The sequence below is a fragment of the Oncorhynchus masou genome, chromosome 10 (genome assembly GCF_036934945.1).
Source record: "Oncorhynchus masou masou isolate Uvic2021 chromosome 10, UVic_Omas_1.1, whole genome shotgun sequence".
NCBI lineage: Eukaryota > Metazoa > Chordata > Actinopteri > Salmoniformes > Salmonidae > Oncorhynchus > Oncorhynchus masou.
The window spans coordinates 26,024,724-26,048,434 of NC_088221.1; the positions used below are offsets into that span (position 1 = coordinate 26,024,724).

Consider the following 23,711-nt stretch of genomic DNA (forward strand, 5'->3'; position numbering starts at 1 on the left):
ACTGATAACTAAGTTGAGATGCGTCTAGATATCATTGGACAAGCTGTGTGTGTCTGGCTTTATAGTGACCATCAGTGAGTAAAAGACAGACAGATATGAGTGGATTCATTACTTTTAAACTGTTCTAAGCTGTTCACAGAAACTGGAAGTTTCATCCAACCAGATTACACCATTTCGATTTTAGCAGACACTTGTATCCAGAGCAGATTTCTCACCTAGTCGCTTAGGGGATTCATACCAAGGGACCTTTTGGTTACTGGCCCAACACTCTTAATGGCTAGGCTATGTGACACTCTAGTAGTAGTACCAAACTGGCTCCCCTGACAATAAAACATTCTTCATAGATCAATCAACCATTACATCGAACATTGGCGCTGTACGAATACTCATACTATCGTACATTTTAAGTATGTGAAATTTCGGAAACAGTGCTCCGAATGAGTCATCTAATGCATGATTACGTTGATTCCCCAGCAAAGTCACCTATGATACAAGTCCATATTCTTTGAAATCACTTTGAAATTAGACCTTGAACAACATCTGGTGCCAATGGTTTCATGTTTGAATCCATCGATTGAAAGTTGTTTTTGAGATTTTTGTTTCAAAGCCTATCCAAAAACCCTAACCATTATCTTAACCATTTGGAGTTAATGCCTAATCTTAAGATTTCAGAGTTAATGCCTAAACTTAACCCTAACCTTAAACATTATTGCCTAAACTTAACCTTAAACAATTCAGAATTTGACATTTGGGACAACTTTGAAATTTGACATTTGAATGAATATCTAATTCTGACATGAGACTGTGCGAGCTTATTGTAGCCCCGCCATTCAGTCATTTTGGTAGTGTGTCAATATAATCTGATTATCAGCTGTTGTCAAACACGAGTCAGAAAAGATGAGTGAATTGTACTAGATCAAACACCGAAGTGAGTATGCAGTTTAAGAATGTAGTAAGCTAGTACGGTATTCGGATACACCCATTGGCTACAGAAGCATCGTGATATCGTGACTGTTCCTAGGCCATCATTGAAAATAAGAATTTGTTCTTAACTGACTTGCCTAGTAAAATAAAGGTGTAAAAAAAAAAAAATATGCCTATTGAAATTGAAAAGGAACGTGCCTCTCTTTATTCAATTGCGGATATATATTGAACAAACGTAAACACAACATGTAATAATTTCAACGATTTTACTGAGTTACAGTTCATATAAGGAAGTCAGTCAATTGAAATAAATGCATTAGGCCTTGATCTATGGATTTCACATGAATGGGCAGGGGCACAGCCATGGCTCGACCTGGGAGGGCGTAGGCCCACCCACTTTGGGAGCCAGGCTCAGCCAATCAAAAGTATTTTTCCCCACAAAAGTGCTTTATTACAGACAGAAATACTCCTCAGTTTCATCAGCTGTCCAGGTGTCTGGTCTCAGATGATCCCGCAGGTGAAGAAGCCGGATGTGGAGGTCCTGGACTGGCATGGTTACACGTGGTTGTGTGGTTGTGAGGCTGGTTGGACACTGCCAAATTCTCAGAAAATAAGTTGGAGGAGAACTATGGTGGAGAAATTAACAAATGTGGGCACAACATTTGAGAGAAATAAGCTTTTTGTGGAACATTTCTGGGATCTTTTATTTCAGCTCATGAAACATGGGACCAACACTTTACATGTTGCATTTATATTCAGTATAAATATGCAGAACAAACTATATTTTCAAGTTTCCTATTCGTACAAAATATTTTCAAAGATATTACATTTGGCCTCAGCCATTCATAAGATGGGTGTGACTCCCCTCATATTGGTGGCTTGGTTTGTTCTGATACACCTTATCTTCATTTACTTCCATCATCCATGGAGAGAAATCGTACAATAAGGAGGACTATACCACAGATAAAGTCCATTTCCATAATAAAACAGGCAATTCTTCCATCCTGGCAATATGCCCACAGTCAGCCAGTCTTCGCTCCCATTAACCCTGCATTATGTTGCCAAGCCTTGATCCTTGACATTGAAAGTAGCTTTCTCCACCATTTTCTGTCACCTTTGACCATCTGAACAGATGACTGGGTTGTGATTGGGATAGTGTTTTTTTAAAGGGTTACCTTGACTGGGCTGTTCAGACATTTAATTTTTTTTATGTTTTTTACCTTTATTTTACTAGGCAAGCCAGTTAAGAACTTAAGAACAAATTCTTATTTTCAATGACGGCCTAGGAACAGTGGGTCAACTGCCTTGTTCATTTTTACCTTGTCGGACATGCATCTCCACTCCTGCCATGAGACACTGTTAAATAGCTCAGCATTTAGGTCAACCTTTGGACTGTCAAAGTCCTTCAGAGAGAGAGAGAGAGGGGGAAGAGGGAGAGAGAGAAGACTCAGATAGAGATAACACCTGAGCATTAGGTGAGCTCCTCCTTCGGACTGGGAGTAGAGACAGGAGGAGGTGAGTGAATGTTCTACTGTTTCTCTAATTAATGCTGTATTTATTAACATGGTCAATTCTACAATTTGCTCATTATTTTGATATTGCATGTGCTGGTTATCTTATTTGTGGCAGGTGTTGGCAGGTGTTTTCTGTAAGAGTGTAATTGACATAGAGAAAGATCAGAGATATAGGAGCAGTGGATAGAGGGGTTCCATATAACGCTCTAGCGGTGAGACTTTAGGGTTAATATGTGACATCTACCCCCACACTTAAGTGAGGATTCAAACTCATGGGATATCATCCCTCTAAATAGCATCATGGTTCCACTCAAGGTTTCTTCCCAAATGTAGATGGAGTTTCCTTGCAATTGCCATCTTGGGCTAGCTTAAAGGAGTTGAGGACTCCATCTTCTTCCAGCAGACACTGCAATCTACAGTGGCTATGTTATGGTTGAAATGATACAACTTGACATATTACAGTGTTCACCATAATCTAACAGTTGGAAATAGATGAGCAAACTGTAGGACAGATAAATATCAGCACAGAGCCACACCCAGACTTACACTACACTTACACCTGAACACAGACACGTCCGTCACATCTTTCTTTCTCCCTGTGATAACAGTGTATTATACATTATAAGGATTCCTACGTTGACATTCTTTATCTGGGGGTCAAAGTTCACACATTCTAGTTAAAAGAGCCCTTCGCACCTTCAGCTGGCCCTGGCTGCCGTTAACCATTAACACCCTGCTCGCGGCCACGGAAAAGTTGGCATAGCAGGTTAACCTTCTTCTGGAGATGTCAGCAGTTGGCTAAACTATCCAAAACAAAGGTCTTCAAGAGTGTAGATCTTGATGTGTGTGTGATTGAGTTAGGGACTCGCCCGTAATGATTGTCAGAATACACCCCAGAGGTCTGTCAGTAAAGTATCAATCTGTGTAATCAATGACCACGGTCTTCAGCACAACCCCACACTGTTACATCTCTGTGTAAAATCGAGTATTTTTTGTCACTCTGTTCATATCTCTGTTCCTATATGACCAATCAGATTTATGTTGTGCAATTGTTCCACTCCACACCCAATTGACTTCCATTTATCTGAGGGTGTAGTTACCGTACAGTATTTACCTGTGAGCTGCTACAGAATAGCTACGTTTTACAGCACATTGTGTTATTGAGGTAATTTGGCAAGTCTGACAATGTGGGAGTTTAGGACATTGAAATTAGATCTAATCGGCTTTACCACTGCTACACACGGGAGGATTTGAGAGTGAAAAAAAAAACTGTTGGGAGTAGAAGGGAAGTTTGTGTGTATTAGCATTCTCACACTCTTGTCTGCATTGCATGATATGGCTGGGTAAAAATAGAGGGTGACTGTGTGCATCAGTATGTGGTGTGGCGTGTTGTGTTCTTACCCTGTGGTGTCTGTTGTAGGACATGGCTGGGTACAAGCCCAGGGTGATAGTTCTGAGTAAGAAGCCAGGTCATAGCTTTGGCTTCTTCCTGAGGGTGGAGAAAGGCGAGGACGGTCACCTGATCAGGAACCTTGAGATGGGCGGGCCGTCCGAGCTGGCGGGTTTGAAGGATGGAGACCGCATTCTCCGGGTCAACGGAACCTATGTGGATGAAATGGACCACTCACGGGTGAGGAGGGGATTGGAGCTGACAGGGCTAGTAGTTGTCCAATTACACATGAACCCCTAGCTTCTCCCACTGTTATTGTATTGAAATTCTACAGGTGTAAGCAACATAGTAATAGTAAGCTAATAGTAAGATTATAGTATGATAATAACCTTATCCTCTGGTATTGTTCACACCTATCAAATCTTGTAAAGTGCCTTGAGTAGGTACCCTTTTGGGTTTGGTAAATGTGGAATTACTAGATAACTCTAGAGCCATAGGTACTGCTGTAGCAACATACCATGCTTTGTCCCATCTCTTTGTGCTGTGTGCCCTGGGTTAGGTGGTGGACCTGGTGAAGGAGAGTGGTGCATCCGTCACCTTCCATGTTCTGGATGTGGCATCCTACAAGCAGGCCAAGACTGAGGGGGTGGATCTTTCTGACCCTCACCCCAAACCCACCCAGCCCACCATGAACGGAGTGGCAGGAGAGGCACCCAAACCTAAACTCTGCTACCTGGCCAAGTCCAGCGGGGGTTACGGCTTCTCTTTGCGCTCTGTCAAAGGTGAGAGGGGTGGGGCACACACACACACACACACACACACACACACACACACACACACACACACACACACACACACACACACACACACACACACACACACACACACACACACACACACACACACACACACACAGATGTAATCTCTTTGCTTATTTTTTTTTTTGATTGTGTGTGATACAGCTGATAGGACACATAGCAAGTCTTGTCATCTCTTTTCTGCTTGTTGATCAAGCAAGAAATAAACACATTATCATTGTCTCGCATAGCCAGAAGCATACCACTCTCCATCCCACTGCTAGCTTCCCTATGAACCTAAGCAGGGTTGGTCCTGGTCAGCCCCTGGATGAGAGACCAGATACTGCTGGAAGTTGTTTTGGAGGGCCAGTAGGAGGTACTATTTCCTTTGGTCTAAAAAATAAATTCCCCAGAGCAGTGATTGGGGACATTGCCCTGTGTAGGGTGCCATCTTTCGGATCGGTGTCCTGACTCTCCTTGGTCACTAAAATCGCATGGCACTTATCGTAAGAGTAGAGGTGTTATACTGTTCATCTTTTGCATATCCAATGATAATGATTTTATGATTCTGTTTTAAACTCCATTTTCTTTCCTCCATTTCCTGATCAAGGTGAGGTGGGCATGTTCATGGCAGAGGTAAACCCAGGGGGTGCGGCCGAGAAGGCAGGGGTCAAGGCCAACGACCGTCTGATAGAGGTCAACGGGGAGAATATGGAGAACGCCACTCATGACCAGATAGTAGAGAAGGTTAGGATTCACCCCATATTTACACTAGTCTGTGTTGAACTTTAAGTTCAATATCTGTCATGTTATTCTACAGCCTGTCAACACATCATGTTCAAATCAAATGTTATTTGACACATGCTTGGTAAACAACAGGGGTAAATTAACAGTTCTTATGGGCCCTTACCAATACACAGGGAAAAAAAGAGAAATAGAAAAATAATAACACATGGAAAAAAATACACAATGAGTAACATTAACGTGGCTATATACATGGGGGACAAGGACCGAGTCGATGTGCAGGGGTAATTGAGGTAGATATCTACATACAGGTAGGGATAAAGTGACTAGGCAACAGGGTATATAATAAAGAGTAACAACAGCGTGTGTGTTGAGTCAAAAGAGCTCGTGCAAAGGGTCAATGCAGATAGTCCAGGTAGCTATTGGTTAACCATTTAACTAACTATTTAGCAGCTTTATGGCTTGGGGATAGAAGCTGTTCAGGGTCCTGTTGGTTCCAGTCTTGGTGTATAAGTACCGCTTGCCGTGCGGTAGCAGAGAGAACATTCTGACTTGGGTGGCTGGAAGCTTTTTAGGGCCTTCTGTCACCGCCTGGTATAGAGATCTTGGATGGCAGGGAGCTCGGCCACAGCGATGTACTATGCCATACGTACTACCATCCGTAGCACCTTGCGGTCGAATGCCAAGCAGTTGCCATGCCAAGAAGTGATGCAGCCAGTCAAGATGCTCTCAGTGGTTTAGCTGTAGGCCATACCAAATCTTTTCAGCCTCCTGACAGGGAAGAGGCATTGTCATGCCCTCTTCATGACTCTGTTGGTGTGTGTGGACCATGGCAATACCTTAGTGATGTGGACTCACTCAGAATGCAAGAGTGGGGACAATGGTAATTCGGCAAATCATTTTTCCTGATTCCATCTTTGTTCTAAGGGCAGCTTTGCCTTGAGAGCAGAAACAAATGTGATTGGTCAAGTTAAGGAAAGATATGTCATAAGTCTTTATTCCACATAAGTCTACTCTTCACATTTCTATCTGATAATTATTTGACATTCCACCATCCTTAAAGAGCCCCTGTTGTGGCCTCTCTGTCAGGTCAAGGCATCAGGCAGCAGAATCATGTTTCTATTGGTGGACGAGGACACAGACAAGTTCTACAAGAACAAACGCATCAAGCTTGGTGCGGGGCTCGCCACAGTGAAGTTCCTCCCACTGAAGCCTCGCATTGTAGACCTGTTCAAAGGATCAGACGGCTATGGATACTTCCTAAAGGCTGAGCCGAACAAGACAGGTGTGTGTGCTTGTGTGGTGTGGGAATTTTGAAAACTTGGTTACACTTTACTTAAAGCCAACCAGTATAATGCATTAAGATGCGGTTATAATGACTTTTCGGAATGTATGAATCCCTTATAACAACACATCTACTAATAGCCACATTGGATTATTAATATTAGACTATTTATTCATCAACAGCAGTCATCAGTCTGCGTCATTTTACACAATAAGGACATGCACTGTAAATATCGTCCCACCTGCAGGCCATTTCATCAAGGACATTGACAGGGGCAGCCCAGCTGATAGGGCGGGACTAAAGGAGATGGACAGGCTGGTTGCCGTGGAGGGAGAGGAAGTGGACAGCTGCAGCCATGAGCAGGTGGTGGACAGGATCAGGCAATGTGGCAACAAGTGCTGCCTCCTGGTGGTCGATGAAGACACGGACACGCTCTACAAGATGGTGAGTCGTCAGGGAGAAATCTTTCCTGTTGGATTTAGGAAATAAATGAATGAAACGACAGTCAAAGGAGTTGGCTACAGCACATAGGTCTACAAATCTGGGGCAGTTTAAGTGCCTCAGAGCAGGAGTGCTGATCGAGCATCAGTTTTTCCTTTTGGATTATATTAAATGAGAGGGGGGAGCTGATCCTGATGAGCACTCAAACTTTTTGAATACTCAGTGAAAGTAACCTCCTTTTCCACTTTACTTCCAGATCATGTCACTTAATCTTTAATAATAATGATAATAACATTAAATTACATTTGTTGCGTGCTTTTCATTTTCAATCAAAAAGCTATTTCGAACAGGCTTCACAATTATATAATTGTATATATATGTAAAAGTATGTGTTATTTACTTCTGCCAGATGCATATTATAAAGATTTTGCACTTAAGTCCATTGTGCTACATTTGTACCCTTTGAAGACCATTCAAAACGCCTACAGAATTGCTTTTGTAATGAAAGGCTGAGGGGCAGTCATTTCCTGGTAACTATCATAGCATATATTACAGGCTCAGGAAGTGGCCAGAGAGACAGGGCAGTAAAAGAAGACTATAGTGGGGATTGAGATGTAGATCTGAGATTAATTGTAATATTCCACAGGGAGGCGTGTCTCCTCTTTTCTACTTGGAAGAGATGGGACTCCTCCTTCCAGCGAGCCCTCCACCCAGCTACCCAGAGTGCATCCCGGCCCTTGCCCCAACCACCACAGCGCTCCTCAAGCTGTGTAAGATGGAGAAGACCTCCGCTGGGTACGGCTTCCACCTCAACAGTATCCAGGGGGTCTGTGGTCTGTACATCAATGAGGTAAGTACAATGTAGAGCACCTACTATACCCAATGGGTAACGGATAAGATACTACATCCCAAATACATGCACTTAACAAGACTGTTCATCAGATATGGGAAAGATCAAGGGAACAAAGCACATAATAACCTCAATTTCATACACAACATGACCAAAAGTATGTGGACAGCTGCTCGTCGAAACATCTCATTACAAAATCGTGGGCATTAATATGGAGTTGGTCCCCCTTTTGCTGCTGAACAGCTTCCACTCTTCTGGGAAGGCTTTCCACTAGATGTTGGAATGTTGCTGCGGGGACTTGCTTCCATTAGTGAGGTCGGGCACTGATGTTGGGTGAATAGTCCTGGCTCACAGTCTGCGTTCCAACTCATCCCGAAGGTGTTTGATGGGGTTGAGGTCAGGGCGCTGTGCAGGCCAGTCAAGTTCTTCTACACCGATGTCGACAAACCATTTCTGTGTGGACCTCCCGTGCACAAAGCGAAACAATTCCAGACAAATTGTCATGCTGAAACATACTATTGCCACAAAGTTGGAAGCCCAGAATTGTTTAGAATGTCATTGTATGCTGTAGTGTTAAAGTTTCCCTTCAATGTATCTATGGGGCCTAGCCCGAACCATGAAAAACAGGCCCAGACCATTATTCCTCCTCTCCCAAACTTTACAGTTGGCACTATGCATTCGGACAGGTAGCGTTCTCCTGGCATCCGCCAAACTCAGATTGGTCCGTCGGACTGCCAGAATGTGAAGCATGAGACATCACTCCAGAGAACGCGTTTCAACTGCTCCAGAGTGCAATGGCGGCGAGCTTTACACCACTCCAGCCGACGCTTGGCATTGCGCATGGTGATCTTAGGCTTGTGTGCGGCTGCTCAGCCATGGAAACCAATTTCATGAAGCTCTCGACGAACAGTTCTTGTGCTGACGTTGCTGCCAGAGGCACTCGGCTGTCCCTTTTTGTGAGCTTGTGTGGCCTACCACTTCGCGGCTAAGCCGTTGTTGCTCCTAGTCGTTCCACTTCATAATAACAGCACTTACAGAAATTTGACGAATGGACGTGTTGGAAAGTTAGCACCGTGTGACGGTACCACGTTGAAAGTCACGGAGCTCTTCAGTAAGGTCATTCTACTCCCAATGTTTGTCTATGAAGATTGCATGGCTGTGTGCTCAATTTTATACACCTGTCAGCAAAGGGTGTGGCTGAAATAGCCGATTCCACTAATTTGAAGGGGTGTCCACATACTTTGTATATATTGTGTACCTCTGAAACACTCCGATCATTCAGCAACTGTCAACTGTTTACATTTCAAACCATTCCGAACTCAGCTCACCCCTTGCGGTGTTCTCTCCCTCAGGTGGTGAAGGGTGGAGCTGCAGACAGGGTGGGTATGGAGGACGATGACATTGTGGTGGAGGTGGACGGTGTAAACGTGGAGCAGAGCAGTCACCAGCAAGTGGTGGGGTTGATCCGTAACAGCGGCAGCTCACTGGTGCTCCTAGTGGCTGGGAAGCAGGCCTACGGCCACTTCAAAGCCAAAGGGGTGGCCATCACACCCCAGCTCCTCACCCCCGCACCCACAGCCAGGTCCCCATCCCCACCCCCCTCCCCCACAGCCAGGTCCCCATCCCCACCCCCCTCCCCACAGCCAGGTCCCCATCCCCACCCCCTCCCCCACAGCCAGGTCCCCATCCCCACCCCCTCCCCCACAGCCAGGTCCCCATCCCCACCCCCTCCCCCACAGCCAGGTCCCCATCCCCACCCCCTCCCCCACAGCCAGATCCCCATCCCCACCCCCTCCCCCCGCAGCCAGGTCCCCATCCCCACCCCCTCCCCAGCCCAAAGACACACACCAGCCCAGATAGACACGCCAGCCACTCTGGAGGAAGTCCGAGAGGAGGAGGAGGAGGAGGAGGAGGAGGAGGAAGCTAAGCCATACATCCCACTGCCCCAGACACGAGAGAGAGTGAGTGACATAACATAAATGTGCTCGAGTGCCTTGGTACCTTCTGAACTAGATTCAAATTACTCTGAATGTATAGACTAGAACCAAAGTATTCAGAAGCAAGTTAGTATCAATTGTATTTGCCTACAATTCTATTGCAGACAATTATTTGACTCTTTCTCTCCTTTAGACTCCATCTGTGTCTTCAGCAGCATCATCTTCCTCGAGTGTTGATGAGAGACTCTGAGAAGTCACCAATTAGAAACAACTTCCTGACTTTTTCTGTCTCCCGTCAACCTTTGTACCATGCAGGATAATGTGGATATCTTGGCATAAAAACTCTGATCAAACTAAATACATTCCAATGACAGTCTGTTTAAAGGTATGAATGCAATTGGTTTAAAATAGTAATAAATAGTTATGTATTTATTGATGTATAATTGCATTGATCAGTTAGATGCCACTGTTACCCAACAAACGTATGGATTCATATGATCTTATTACAAGCACCTGCAATGTAGAAAAATAACACTAGTAATACCAGTTCAATGTGTTATACTATAACAAAAACCATATAGCGACATCGGCCTGCACCTTAATCATAAAGCTGTCTTATAGATAGCATTTAAATGGTCATTTATTTTAGCAGATGCCAAATACCGCTCTCACAGAAACAATGTATCCAGTCCCAGATCTGTCTATAAGTCACTATTCACTTATTCTCTGCTTAACTGGTAAATTTATAGTGGCATTGCAGTACTTAAAAGAAAGGGAACAGAGTAACTAATAACCACATAAATTGGTTTATTCTGTAGCTTTCCCACCTGTGTGAAAGCACAGTAGAGTACAGTAGATATTCGCACACATTCACAACAAACAACCCTAGGTACATGTACAGACTGGACACCATGAATGATGCTAGCAAATAGCATCATGGGGACATTGGGGATACATTTCTTCTTTAATTTTGAGAATTCTGTTTATCAAAAATAGAGTGTAAACTTCAGGTAGTGATGGTCTTCACAACCCATTCATACAACAAAGCTAGTGTTGCAGTGAAGCTGGTCTGTACTGTATACGATGCAGTTCTCCTGTTGTCAGATTCATTTAAGGCTAGACAGAACCTGTGTCCAACGGCTCAACAGCACGATGACACATCCACATTGTTTTAGTCATCCCCCCCACGTTCACCCCAACATTAGTCCAGCTTTCCATGGCACCAATTCCCCTCCATTGAATCCCCCTGACACCAATGGTCCACATGGCCAAGCGTCGGCCCTACCTGATTCAGGAAACACAGGCAAAACGTCTTCTTCTCGCCACCACACAGACGGACCAGAAATTTAAAAAAGAGAATCTAAATCCCACAGACTCAAAGTTCAGTTCTGGACGCCAGCTGAGCTTCCAGGTAAAGGGTCAAGTTCAAAGTGGGGTCAGGGGGTCATGTGCTTCTCGGGAGCCTGTTTGTGGGCGAGGTAGAGGAAAAGGATGCTGGAGAGGGCACGGACGAGGAAGATGACGTCGAACCATCGGTGGTAGAAGTTGAACTGCAACTCGCCCAGCACCTCGGTCACGATAGAGTGATACTCTAGAGGCATGCTCATCCTCATGAGGAGAACGGACGAGACAAAGTACATCCCCTGAGAGAAACAAGAGAGAGACACGCAGGATGTCAGTTGTCTTTTGCACTAACTTATCTAAAGATTGAATAGACAACTGATTTGAGCTAGGACCAGCACTATGACATTAGAGGACTTGCTGCTGGAGATGGCATAGAAGAACTAGAGAGAAACAAGATCAGTGTTAGGATGCATCATAACATGCCTCGGTAGACTGACTACTTCCTGTCTGTAGTTGGCTTACCTTGGTGAGTGTGATGAGAAGGCCTCTAATAGAGGTGACGATGATGATGCCCACCAGGATGAAGGAGATGTGCTGAGACCAGAACTTTACCTGCCGAGGAGAGGATATGTAAGGAAAACTAGAGCAACAATAGAACACACCAATACAACTTACTATTTCCATTTGGAATTATCACATAAAAGTGAAGATTGAGTACAGAAGGACATTTTAATAAAATGACAACCATTACTTGAGGTGTGTGTCTGCATGAGCAGCAGAACTCACATCAAACTGAATGCCTAGGTAGTTAACAGTGACCTCAATCCCTCTAATCACTGGATAAGTCTTCCCAACACGGTCAAACACAATGTTAATGGTGGCCTGAGAGGGACAAAAAACAGGGTTACTACAGATATAGTTTTGGGGCCTGATGTGGATATGACAAACTGACTGTATGTGAAGTATAAGGTCATTCTATTTGAAAGCAAAAACAATATGGGTAGAATAACAAATGTTTTAACTTACAGACACAATGCATGTTACGAAATAGAGATCAAAAGACACTGAATATTCTCTAAACTGACAGATACCATACTCAAACTTGATTTTCTCAAATTCATCTGTTTCTAAGGCTGTTAAGCAAGTTAACCAGTGGCTAGTCGGGCCGAGATGAATCTAGGTCTCAGTCAGACTATGTCTGTAACTCTTACCATAAAGATTTTCCACACACAGTAGATGGAGAAGAAATAACCCAGAAAATTTCCCCTGGAATGTCTTGAAGTATTCAATCCACTCCTACAGTCCAGGAAAGAAAGAGTGAAGAGAGGGACAAAGACACATTATTACAATCAACCAAACGTACATAACAATAAGCTTAACACAAAACACAACACAACACTACACACACTACCAGTCAAAAGTTTGGACACCTACTCATTCAAGTGTTTTTCTTTATTTTTACGATGTTCTACATTATAGAATAATAGTGAAGACATCAAAACTATGAAGTAGCATATATGGAATCATGTAGTAACCAAAAAAAGTGTTCAACAAATCAAAATATAATCTATATTTTAGGTTCTACAAAGTAGCCACCCTTTTTCTAGCTGCGTGGACCTAACCGGAGGACAATGAGCCCCGCACACAACACAGACCTCAATGCAACAAACTAGTGTGAACCGGATAGAAGCAGAGAGGTGGCCTTTTGGGGTACTGGCAGGGTGAAACGTGTTCACCCTTCCCCAAGTTAAGTAGCCTGCACCTCTCTCATTTCATCCGCAGGCATTGACAATCCTCAAATTCTATTTAGCCATTGGATTGAAAGACAAGTCATTGTGAATTACAGCTATTTTTCTGGCTGAACACTCCCAGTGTCTCCCCCACTGGCTTTTGCTCCAAATACTTTGAATACCTTCACTATTGTGAATAGGCATTGTCCTCTAGAAGATCCCCAATAACACTACCCTTGCATCACCTTATCAAACTTTGTTGATTTTACCATTGAGTTGTGTGAATTTATTATCCATTATTGTTTGTTTTTGCTTTGGTATTACTATTTTGGTTTATTGTGAATGTGTTGTGGATCTGGCCTATGGCACCTTAGTGCAACAGTGTCATTTGCAGACAGAATCTTTGTATTTCACTCAGAACAACACCACCCAGGAAGCCTGCTGCAGCTCAAATAAGAGAGTGCCTGATGTGTGTGTGTGTGTGGACAATGGGGGGGGACATTCCACAGAACATTCCAAAAGGACTTTTAAACAGAACCTTTACCTTTTTCATCTGTTATTGTGTGGAATGCCCTTCGGCCAGGTGTTTGTTTGAATGGTCTACACAGTAGACTATACAGACTGTTCCTCAACAGTAGTTAGGGCTTTTATCAGGGTTCTACTGGACGATGGTCAAGCCCATGTTACGTGTGTGTGTGTTACCTTGGTAGCCTGCAAGTCCACTGATCATGCCCCAGAATCCTGTCTGTTTGTTCTGGTCCTCCCCTCGCTGGTACATCTGCCTCCGCGTCATGGCAATGCTGCACGGACAAAACACAAAACATATGACATACTATAACATACATACTATAACATACATACATAACATACTATATTTACTGGTGAATAAAAGGGTAGGTCATTTAGGAGTGACGAGTACTGTATGTGAGGTGTAGAGCAGTAGGTGTCTATGGGGAGTTAGAGAATGGGATTGTAGGTAATGTAGTTGTTTAATGCTGCTTTTGACTATACAGACTTAGTACACTAACCGTAGAAAGTAGGAAATGTAGGTGTAAGGGCAGTTGACACCAAAGCCGGACAGAAGAGCCATGAGAGTGACCCCTATGATACTAACACGACTGATCAGCTGCTCAATGGACAAGATACCTGAGGTACAGAGATTGAACATGATGTTACATTCTATGCCTATCACTGTTACAATCCAGTCCCTTCAGATCTACTAGAGGTGTGTATGAGTAGGGGCTACGGGTTGATTTGGAATAGGGCCTTACACACACAGCAGGGCTTGACATGAACTTTTTTAGCCACGAAAGTTCAAGTCACTTGTACCCCCCAAAAAAGGACTGTAACACCGTGGGCCAAAAAGGTGATGCATGATGCAAGGAACCACTTCACAAAATAACATGCATTATTATCCCTGGTCCTGACAATGGAAGGCTGCTGGTCTCTGATCCCATGTATTATAAAGTGTCTTCTACCATTGTGGCCTTGGGCAAGGCACTTAACCCCCCACAATGTAAAATACTGCACTGATAGTTTACTGTATAAAACACATGTGGTCCATCAACCTTCCATCTGGATAGCTACTGGGTGTGCAGACTTTTGAACCCACCCTGAACAAACACATCCTTCAGCTTATCAAGGTCCTGTTGAGCAGTTTATATTTTATATTCTGGTGTGTTGGAGCAGGGCTGGAACAAAAGCCTGCATACCCAGTAGCTTTCCTGCAATGTCCTGGAGGACGGTTGGCCACCCTGCAACATAAAATAATTCCCTCATTCAATGAACCAGGGATAAAATGGCTGAGGTGGGCGAGGTAGCTAGCTAAGACGTAGGTTAAAATAGTCTGTGTTCAGGGAAGATCCTGACAGCATAGGAGTTACTTGTCAATCAGACTATTCTAGGGATATTTTTGTAACATGGTCAGAATTACATGGCCAGTATTGAATAGAAGAGAATCCTAGTCAATAATGAGCGCTTGAGAGATAGTTTAACAACTGTAGAAAAAGAAAAATTCAAAAGTGCCGATGGAAAGTTATTTTAGGACATCGGACATGACAATACATGCTAATAGCTGGACATTAATACATGCTAATAGCTAAATAATTAACTAGCAAGATAGCCAATTCAAACATATTTTGAAGTTTGGCTGGTTATCTAGTTAGTAGGACTGGAAGATATTACCAAAATATAATATCACAGTATTAAAAAAATATATATTTTATAGTTTTAATAATAATGGTTATACATTTGCTTTATGAGTGGCGAGTGACCCTAGGGTGGCAACACATATATTCTAAGTGATTTCAATGGGACTTTCTCCATTTCTCCAATAAAAAATGTTTCATTTCTGCATTTCCTGCACTCGTTTGAGGTCATTTTCACACTGCAATATAGGGCTGCACTATATGGGCAAGCAATCTAGGCTTTATTTTCAACCAAATGTTGCAATTGCTATTTGACTAGCGATTTGGAGCAAAACACTTGGGTGAACTGTTGGAATAATGGAAATGGAATGGTTATTCTAATACTATAGTAGAATATAACAATGGGCAATTTGAACACAGTGTTGTTTGACATGACTACGAATGAAAATGCAAGGAGTATTGTGACAGGGTAGGAACACAGTGTTAAGTGTTTCCCAGGGGACCCTATAATCTTTGGCTACATTGAATGTTTTGTCTTAGCTACTTCATGTAGCTAACATATTCATGTTTTGATTATCCCTCTTTGATTTAGAAGAAAATGCCAAATAACAATGCCAAATAACAATGATTAGGTCTACGCCACCACTGGTATTATCAGGCTGTATTACAGGGTTCCCCAACTCGAGGCCCAAGGGCTGAATTTGGCCCCTGTAACGGCTTTCGTCTGGTGGAAGAGAAGCGGATCAAAATGCAGCGTGGTGGTTATTCATGTTCTTTAATAAATGAACTAGACATGAAATAACGAACAAAACAAAGAACGAACGTGAAAACCTATACAGCCTATCTGGTGAACACAGAGACAGGAACAATCACCCACGAAATACTCAAAGAATATGGCTGCCTAAATATGGTTCCCAATCAGAGACAACGATAAACACCTGCCTCTGATTGAGAACCACTCCAGACAGCCATAGACTATGCTAGATACCCCCACTAAGCCACACACCCAATACCTAACAAAACCCCAAGACAAAACACACCACAATAAACCCATGTCACACCCCGGCCTGACCAAATAAATAAAGACAAACACAATATATTTCGACCAGGGCGTGACAGCCCCCCAAGTTCTGAGCAAAAAAAAACAACGAAACGTATCATTGTAGGACATAAAAGACCGTAAAAACACCAGGGAATCAGCACCAGGGTGATCCATTTTTTTGTTACCCCTTTTTACATTTACATTACATTTAAGTCATTTAGCAGACGCTCTTATCCAGAGCGACTTACAAATTGGTGAATTCACCTTCTGACATCCAGTGGAACAGCCACTTTACAATAGTGCATCTAAATCATTTAAGGGGGGGTGAGAAGGATTACTTATCCTATCCTAGGTATTCCTTGAAGAGGTGGGGTTTCAGGTGTCTCCGGAAGGTGGTGATTGACTCCGCTGTCCTGGCGTCGTGAGGGAGTTTGTTCCACCATTGGGGGGCCAGAGCAGCGAACAGTTTTGACTGGGCTGAGCGGGAACTGTACTTCCTCAGTGGTAGGGAGGCGAGCAGGCCAGAGGTGGATGAACGCAGTGCCCTTGTTTGGGTGTAGGGCCTGATCAGAGCCTGGAGGTACTGCGGTGCCGTTCCCCTCACAGCTCCGTAGGCAAGCACCATGGTCTTGTAGCGGATGCGAGCTTCAACTGGAAGCCAGTGGAGAGAGCGGAGGAGCGGGGTGACGTGAGAGAACTTGGGAAGGTTGAACACCAGACGGGCTGCGGCGTTCTGGATGAGTTGTAGGGGTTTAATGGCACAGGCAGGGAGCCCAGCCAACAGCGAGTTGCAGTAATCCAGACGGGAGATGACAAGTGCCTGGATTAGGACCTGCGCCGCTTCCTGTGTGAGGCAGGGTCGTACTCTGCGGATGTTGTAGAGCATGAACCTACAGGAACGGGCCACCGCCATGATGTTAGTTGAGAACGACAGGGTGTTGTCCAGGATCACGCCAAGGTTCTTAGCGCTCTGGGAGGAGGACACAATGGAGTTGTCAACCGTGATGGCGAGATCATGGAACGGGCAGTCCTTCCCCGGGAGGAAGAGCAGCTCCGTCTTGCCGAGGTTCAGCTTGAGGTGGTGATCCGTCATCCACACTGATATGTCTGCCAGACATGCAGAGATGCGATTCACCACCTGGTCATCAGAAGGGGAAAGGAGAAGATTAATTGTGTGTCGTCTGCATAGCAATGATAGGAGAGACCATGTGAGGTTATGACAGAGCCAAGTGACTTGGTGTATAGCGAGAATAGGAGAGGGCCTAGAACAGAGCCCTGGGGGACACCAGTGGTGAGAGCGCGTGGCGAGGAGACAGATTCTCGCCACGCCACCTGGTAGGAGCGACCTGTCAGGTAGGACGCAATCCAAGCGTGGGCCGCGCCGGAGATGCCCAACTCGGAGAGGGTGGAGAGGAGGATCTGATGGTTCACAGTATCGAAGGCAGCCGATAGGTCTAGAAGGATGAGAGCAGAGGAGAGAGAGTTAGCTTTAGCAGTGCGGAGCGCCTCCGTGATACAGAGAAGAGCAGTCTCAGTTGAATGACTAGTCTTGAAACCTGACTGATTTGGATCAAGAAGGTCATTCTGAGAGAGGTAGCGGGAGAGCTGGCCAAGGACGGCACGTTCAAGAGTTTTGGAGAGAAAAGAAAGAAGGGATACTGGTCTGTAGTTGTTGACATCGGAGGGATCGAGTGTAGGTTTTTTCAGAAGGGGTGCAACTCTCGCTCTCTTGAAGACGGAAGGGACGTAGCCAGCGGTCAGGGATGAGTTGATAAAGCGAGGTGAGGTAAGGGAGAAGGTCTCCGGAAATGGTCTGGAGAAGAGAGGAGGGGATAGGGTCAAGCGGGCAGGTTGTTGGGCGGCCGGCCGTCACAAGAAGCGAGATTTCATCTGGAGAGAGAGGGGAGAAAGAGGTCAGAGCACAGGGTAGGGCAGTGTGAGCAGAACCAGCGGTGTCGTTTGACTTAGCAAACGAGGATCGGATGTCGTCGACCTTCTTTTCAAAATGGTTGACGAAGTCATCTGCAAAGAGGGAGGAGGGGGGGAGGGGGAGGAGGATTCAGGAGGGAGGAGAAGGTGGCAAAGAGCTTCCTAGGGTTAGAGGCAGATGCTTGGAATTTAGAGTGGTAGAAAGTGGCTTTAGCAGCAGAGACAGAGGAGGAAAATGTAGAGAGGAGGGAGTGAAAGGATGCCAGGTCCGCAGGGAGGCGAGTTTTCCTTCATTTCCGCTCGGCTGCCCGGAGCTCTGTTCTGTGAGCTCGCAATGAGTCGTCGAGCCACGGAGCGGGAGGGGAGGACCGAGCCGGCCTGGAGGATGGGGGACATAGAGAGTCAAAGGATGCAGAAAGGGAAGAGAGGAGGGTTGAGGAGGCAGAATCAGGAGATAGGTTGGAGAAGGTATGAGCAGAGGGAAGAGATGATAGGATGGAAGAGGAGAGAGTAGCGGGGGAGAGAGAGCGAAGGTTGGGACGGCGCGATACCATCCGAGTAGGGGCAGTGTGGGAAGTGTTGGATGAGAGCGAGAGGGAAAAGGATACAAGGTAGTGGTCGGAGACTTGGAGGGGAGTTGCAATGAGGTTAGTGGAAGAACAGCATCTAGTAAACTTCGTGGTATCCAATTGGTAGTTACAGTCTTGTCTCATCGCTGCAACTCCCGTACGGACTCGGGAGAGGTGAAGGTCGAGAGCCGTGCGTCCTCGGAAACACAACCCAACCAAGCCGCACTGCTTCTTGACACAACGCCCATTTAACCTGGAAGCCAGACGCACCAATGTGTCGGAGGAAACACCGTACACCTGGCGACCATGTCAGCATGCACTGCACCCGATACGCAGGACAGTGTTCCCAAAAGTAATCAAGGTTTGAAATTATTATGTTTTATTAAAATATTATATATCTGTTAAGGCTTCCAGCGGTCAATTTGCAGTCTACATGTTTTTTTGTTTTTTATTATGTTCTGGCCCCCCGACCATCCAGTCACGAATCTTGTTGATGATCCCTGCTGTATAGCTAGTTACGTTGCTCTGACTCAGGACGTTTAGATGCTAGCATTTGCGGCTAACACGATTTAGGCCCAACTTGCTAAGACAAACTAGCCATTTGCAGATGTAAGAAACACAAACTAATAGTGTGCTTATAGAACGCAAATGGATTTATATTAAAGAAGCAATGTGAAAACAGCATTGTCGTCATCAACATTGTTGCATGTGCTGCATTGACCTTTCAGACTGAACCCAAATGTCTCATGGTCGAGGAACAACAAACACGCTCTAGAAGTGACAGGGGGCGGGGCTAGAACTGTGTGGAAAGCGGCATGGAGAGAGAGAGAGGGAAGAGATGACTCAAGTAGCGGAGTAAACTACAGAATTGGACGTTACACACGGTGTATCACATTTAACAAACCAAACATTCAAATACCCTTATAGAAGGTAAAGTAAAAACCCAAACCGGTCCGTGCATCAATACTGGTATATAGTAAAAATATGCTATATTGCCCAGCCCTACTAGTTAGTCTGTGGTATATCATTACTTTACCTGCTGCTCAAATGTCTGTCTCTCTCTGGCACACACAGGTGATGCACACACAATTACCTTTCCAGGACTTTCATTGCTGACCATAAATGAGCTATAACTGGGCAAATAACTCATTAACTAGCAATGAATATCCACAAATGTGCACACATGGCTAGGCTTTCTTTGAGCTCAAAAACGCATCTCGCAACTGCATGATTGAAAGAGCATTCTTGGCTGTCAATGCAGGCCAACAATAATTATACTACGATGAGCTCTGTAGAGACTGGGAGGGCAGTGTGCAACACATTGCATCCGGAGGACAATGATTCAATTCTGATCAGAGTAGCCTAATTGTTTGATATTTAGATTTTAGCATATTTTTTTTTACTTGTCCTTCTGACAATTTAAATCCATATTCATGTTGTCCGACTATTTTTTGTACTTGTCCCGGGCAAGTGTTAATGTCGAGCCCTGCACAGCAGTGGGAGAGTGAGAATAGGGAGAGGGGGAAGGGTAGGCACTCACTGTGTTTGGGACTAAGGATGGGGAAAGGGTCCCCCAACTTCCAAAAGAAATACATGAAGGTAAACCAGATGACACAGGCAAAGAGCAGCTTCTGTCTCTGCACTAGACACAAACACACAATATACATTTCAGAGACTGCATGTAAGAATTAGAGGTTGACCGATTAATCGAAATGGCCAATTAATTAGGGCCGATTTAAAGTTTTCATCGGAAAACTTGAAAGGACTTGAAAGGAAAAGTTTTCATAGGAAATCGGTATTTTTGGACAACGATTTTGCCATTTAAAAAATAATAATTTTACACCTTTATTTAAAGGTGTAAGAGCATTGCGCTCTTTACTTAACTAGGCAAGTCAGTTAAGAACACATTCTTAATTTCAATGACGGCCTAGGAACGGTGGGTTAACTGCCTCGTTCAGAGGCAGAATGACAGATTTTCACTTTGTCAGCTCGGGGGATCCAATCTTGCAACCTTACAGTTAACTAGTCCTTGTGCACTCCACAAGGAGACTGCCTGTTACGCAAATGCTGTAAACCAAGGTAATTTGCTAGCTTGCATTAAACTTATCTTATAAAAAACAATCAATCAATCATAATCACTAGTTAACTACACATGGTTGATGATATTACTAGATATTATCTAGCGTGGCCTGCATTGCATATAATCTGACTGAGCATACAAGTATCTAGGTATCTGACTGAGCGGTGGTAGGCAGAAGCAGGCGCGTAAACATTCATTCAAACAGCACTTTAGTGCGTTTTGCCAGCAGCTCTTCGTTGTGCATCAAGCATTGTGCTGTTTATGACTTCAAGCCTATCAACTCCCGAGATGAGGCTGGTGTAACCGAAATGAAATGGCTAGCTAATTAGCGTGCGCTAATAGCGTTTCAAACTTCACTTGCTCTGAGCCTTGGAGTAGTTGTTTCCCTTGCTCTGCATGGGTAACGCTGCTTCGAGGGTGGCTGTTGTCGTTGTGTTCCTGGTTCGAGCCCAGGGAGGAGCGAGGGAGAGGGATGGAAGCTATACTGTTACACTGGCAATACTAAAGTGCCTATAAGAACATCCAATAGTCAAAGGTTAATGAAATACAAATGGGAAATACAGAGGGAAATAGTCCTATAATAACCTAAAACTTATTACCTGGGAATATTGAAGACTCATGTTAAAAGGAACCACCAGCTTTCATATGTTCTCATGTTCTGAGCAAGGAACTTAAACGTTAGCTTTTTTACATGGCACATATTGCACTTTTACTTTCTTCTCCAACACTTTGTTTTTGCATTATTTAAACCAAATTGAACATGTTTCATTATTTGAGGCTAAATTGATGCTTTGATGTATTATATTAAGTTAAAATAAGTGTTAATTCAGTGTTGTTGTAATTGTTATTGTTACAAATAAATAAATAAAAATCGTCTGATTAATCGGTATCGGCTTTTTTTGGTCCTCCAATAATAGGTATCGGTGTCGGCATTGAAAAATCATAATCGGTCAACCTCTACTAAGAATCCCCTACAAGAGAGCACCCATCATACACTGTAACATCAAACATGGAAGGATCAATTAATTTATGCTACAGCTGGACTAATATGGACAAAATGTCACTCACACAGACGAATGTTGCTGCCGACAAAGTAGCCAATATAAAAAGGCACTACGAAGATTAGAACCAGTAGAATCACATACAGGTTGAACTTCCAGTGGAAATACCTGGAACTGAGGGACTCAGATACAAGGACATATATGACACATCAGCTAGCCTATGTTAGCTCGTTGATGAGAGCAAAGTATAATACTGAATAAACTATTGTGCTAACCTAGTTTCTAAGGCACCCAGTATCTCAAAGATGATAAGCTCAAACATGGTGCAGGAGAAGGCAAATGTGATGGAGAACACCACCTGGACCACATACTGTCGTACCTGTTGACCGGAACATGACCACAGGGTTAGATTAGGCTGTAGGTGCGGTCACTACTGTCTAAGCACCCATGCTGATGTATCAGTCACTTTCTGTTTCATGCTGGTTCTCACAACTGGTCTTATAGGCAGTTCCAGGAACAGAATGACAGCAAGCCATTTAGCTACATAAATAAAGCCACGGCCAGTAGACTAGCTAAATATCCTTTTCCAAATGTTTTTTTTGTCACTGGCCTACACACCCCATAATGTCAAAGTGGAATTCTATTTATTGAAATTTTCACAAATTAATAAAAAATGAAAAGCATTCAACCTTATTTATTTTTGTGCCTAAATAAGTTCAGGAGTAAAATGTAGTTTAACAAGTCACATACGTTACATGGACTCATTATTTTTGCAATAAAAGTATTTAACATGATTTTTGATTGACTACCTCATCTCTGTACCCCACACATACAATTATCCGTAAGGTCCCTCAGTCGAGCAGTGAATTTCAAAAACATAAAGACAGGGAGGTTTTCCAATGCCTCGCAAAGGGCACCTATTGGTAGATGGGTAAAAAAAAAGCACACACTGAATATCCCTTTGGTCCTGAAAACAAAGTGTTATGTTTGGGGCAAATACTGAGTAGCAACCCCATATTTTCAAGCATAGTGGTGGCTGCATCATGATATGGGTATACTTGTAATAGTTAAGGACTGGGGAGTTTTTCAGGACAAAAAAGAAACAGCTAAGCACAGGCTAACCCCTAGACCAAAACTAGTCTCTGTCTGAAACTGGGAGATGAATTCAACTTTCAGCAGGACAGTAACCAAAAACACAAGGCCACATCTACACTAGTTACTTACCCCGAAGACAGTGAATGTTCCTGAGTGGCCAAGTTACAGTTTTGACTGAAATCTACTTGAAAACCTATGGAAAGACCTGAAAATGGTTGTCTAGCAATGATCAATAACCAATTTGTCAGAGTTTGTAGAATTTTTAAATGAAAAATGGCAAAATGTTGCACAATCCAGGTGTGGAAAGCTCTTAGAGACTTACACAGAAAGAGTCACAGCTGTAATCGCTGCCAAAGGTGCTTCAACAAAGTATTGACTCAGGGGTGTGAATACTTATGTAAATTAGTATCATTTAATTGTCGATACATTTGCAATAATGTCTAAAAACATATTTTCACAACTTTGTCATTATGGGGTAATATGTGTAGAAGGTGAGACAAATATATATTTAATACATTTTAAATTCAGGCTGTAATGCAAAACAAAATGGGGTATAAGTCAAGGGGTATGAATACTTTCTGAAGGCACTGTAGCAATAACGTTACTTGTGTAGCTAGTAACTAATATAACATACCTCATAGTCTTTGAACAGCTGCCGCTTGAAGAACAGCCACCCAAAGTCAAAGAACAGCACCTGGGAAGAGTTGGAAGATTTCCACGTTAGTTAACTTGCACCAGACAGTGTATGTGCAAACATCCTAATGTTAGTTCTTACCTGTGAGGTGAACATGATCACTGAATCCATAAGAAACAACATTTTGATCAGGAAACCACAGCCTAAAATCTATAGAATACTTCCAGTTCAAAGGTTCTAAATTCACTGCATTACAAA

General features: G+C 43.7%; 1 protein-coding gene and 1 pseudogene across 1 annotated transcript; one reads left to right on the forward strand and one right to left on the reverse strand.

The window, feature by feature from the left end:
* The first annotated feature begins 3,858 nt into the window (after positions 1-3,858).
* Positions 3,859-10,314, forward strand: LOC135547415 (Na(+)/H(+) exchange regulatory cofactor NHE-RF3-like). Its single transcript, XM_064976422.1, has 10 exons — positions 3,859-4,068; positions 4,388-4,610; positions 5,236-5,372; positions 6,459-6,654; positions 6,902-7,098; positions 7,742-7,945; positions 9,298-9,592; positions 9,717-9,753; positions 9,786-9,906; positions 10,076-10,314. The coding sequence occupies exons 1-10, from the start codon at positions 3,862-3,864 to the stop codon at positions 10,130-10,132; spliced, it is 1,674 nt and encodes a 557-aa protein (XP_064832494.1). The 5' UTR covers positions 3,859-3,861; the 3' UTR covers positions 10,133-10,314.
* Positions 10,299-23,636, reverse strand: LOC135546833 (Golgi pH regulator-like; annotated as a pseudogene).
* Between the last annotated feature and the right edge of the window lie 75 nt (positions 23,637-23,711).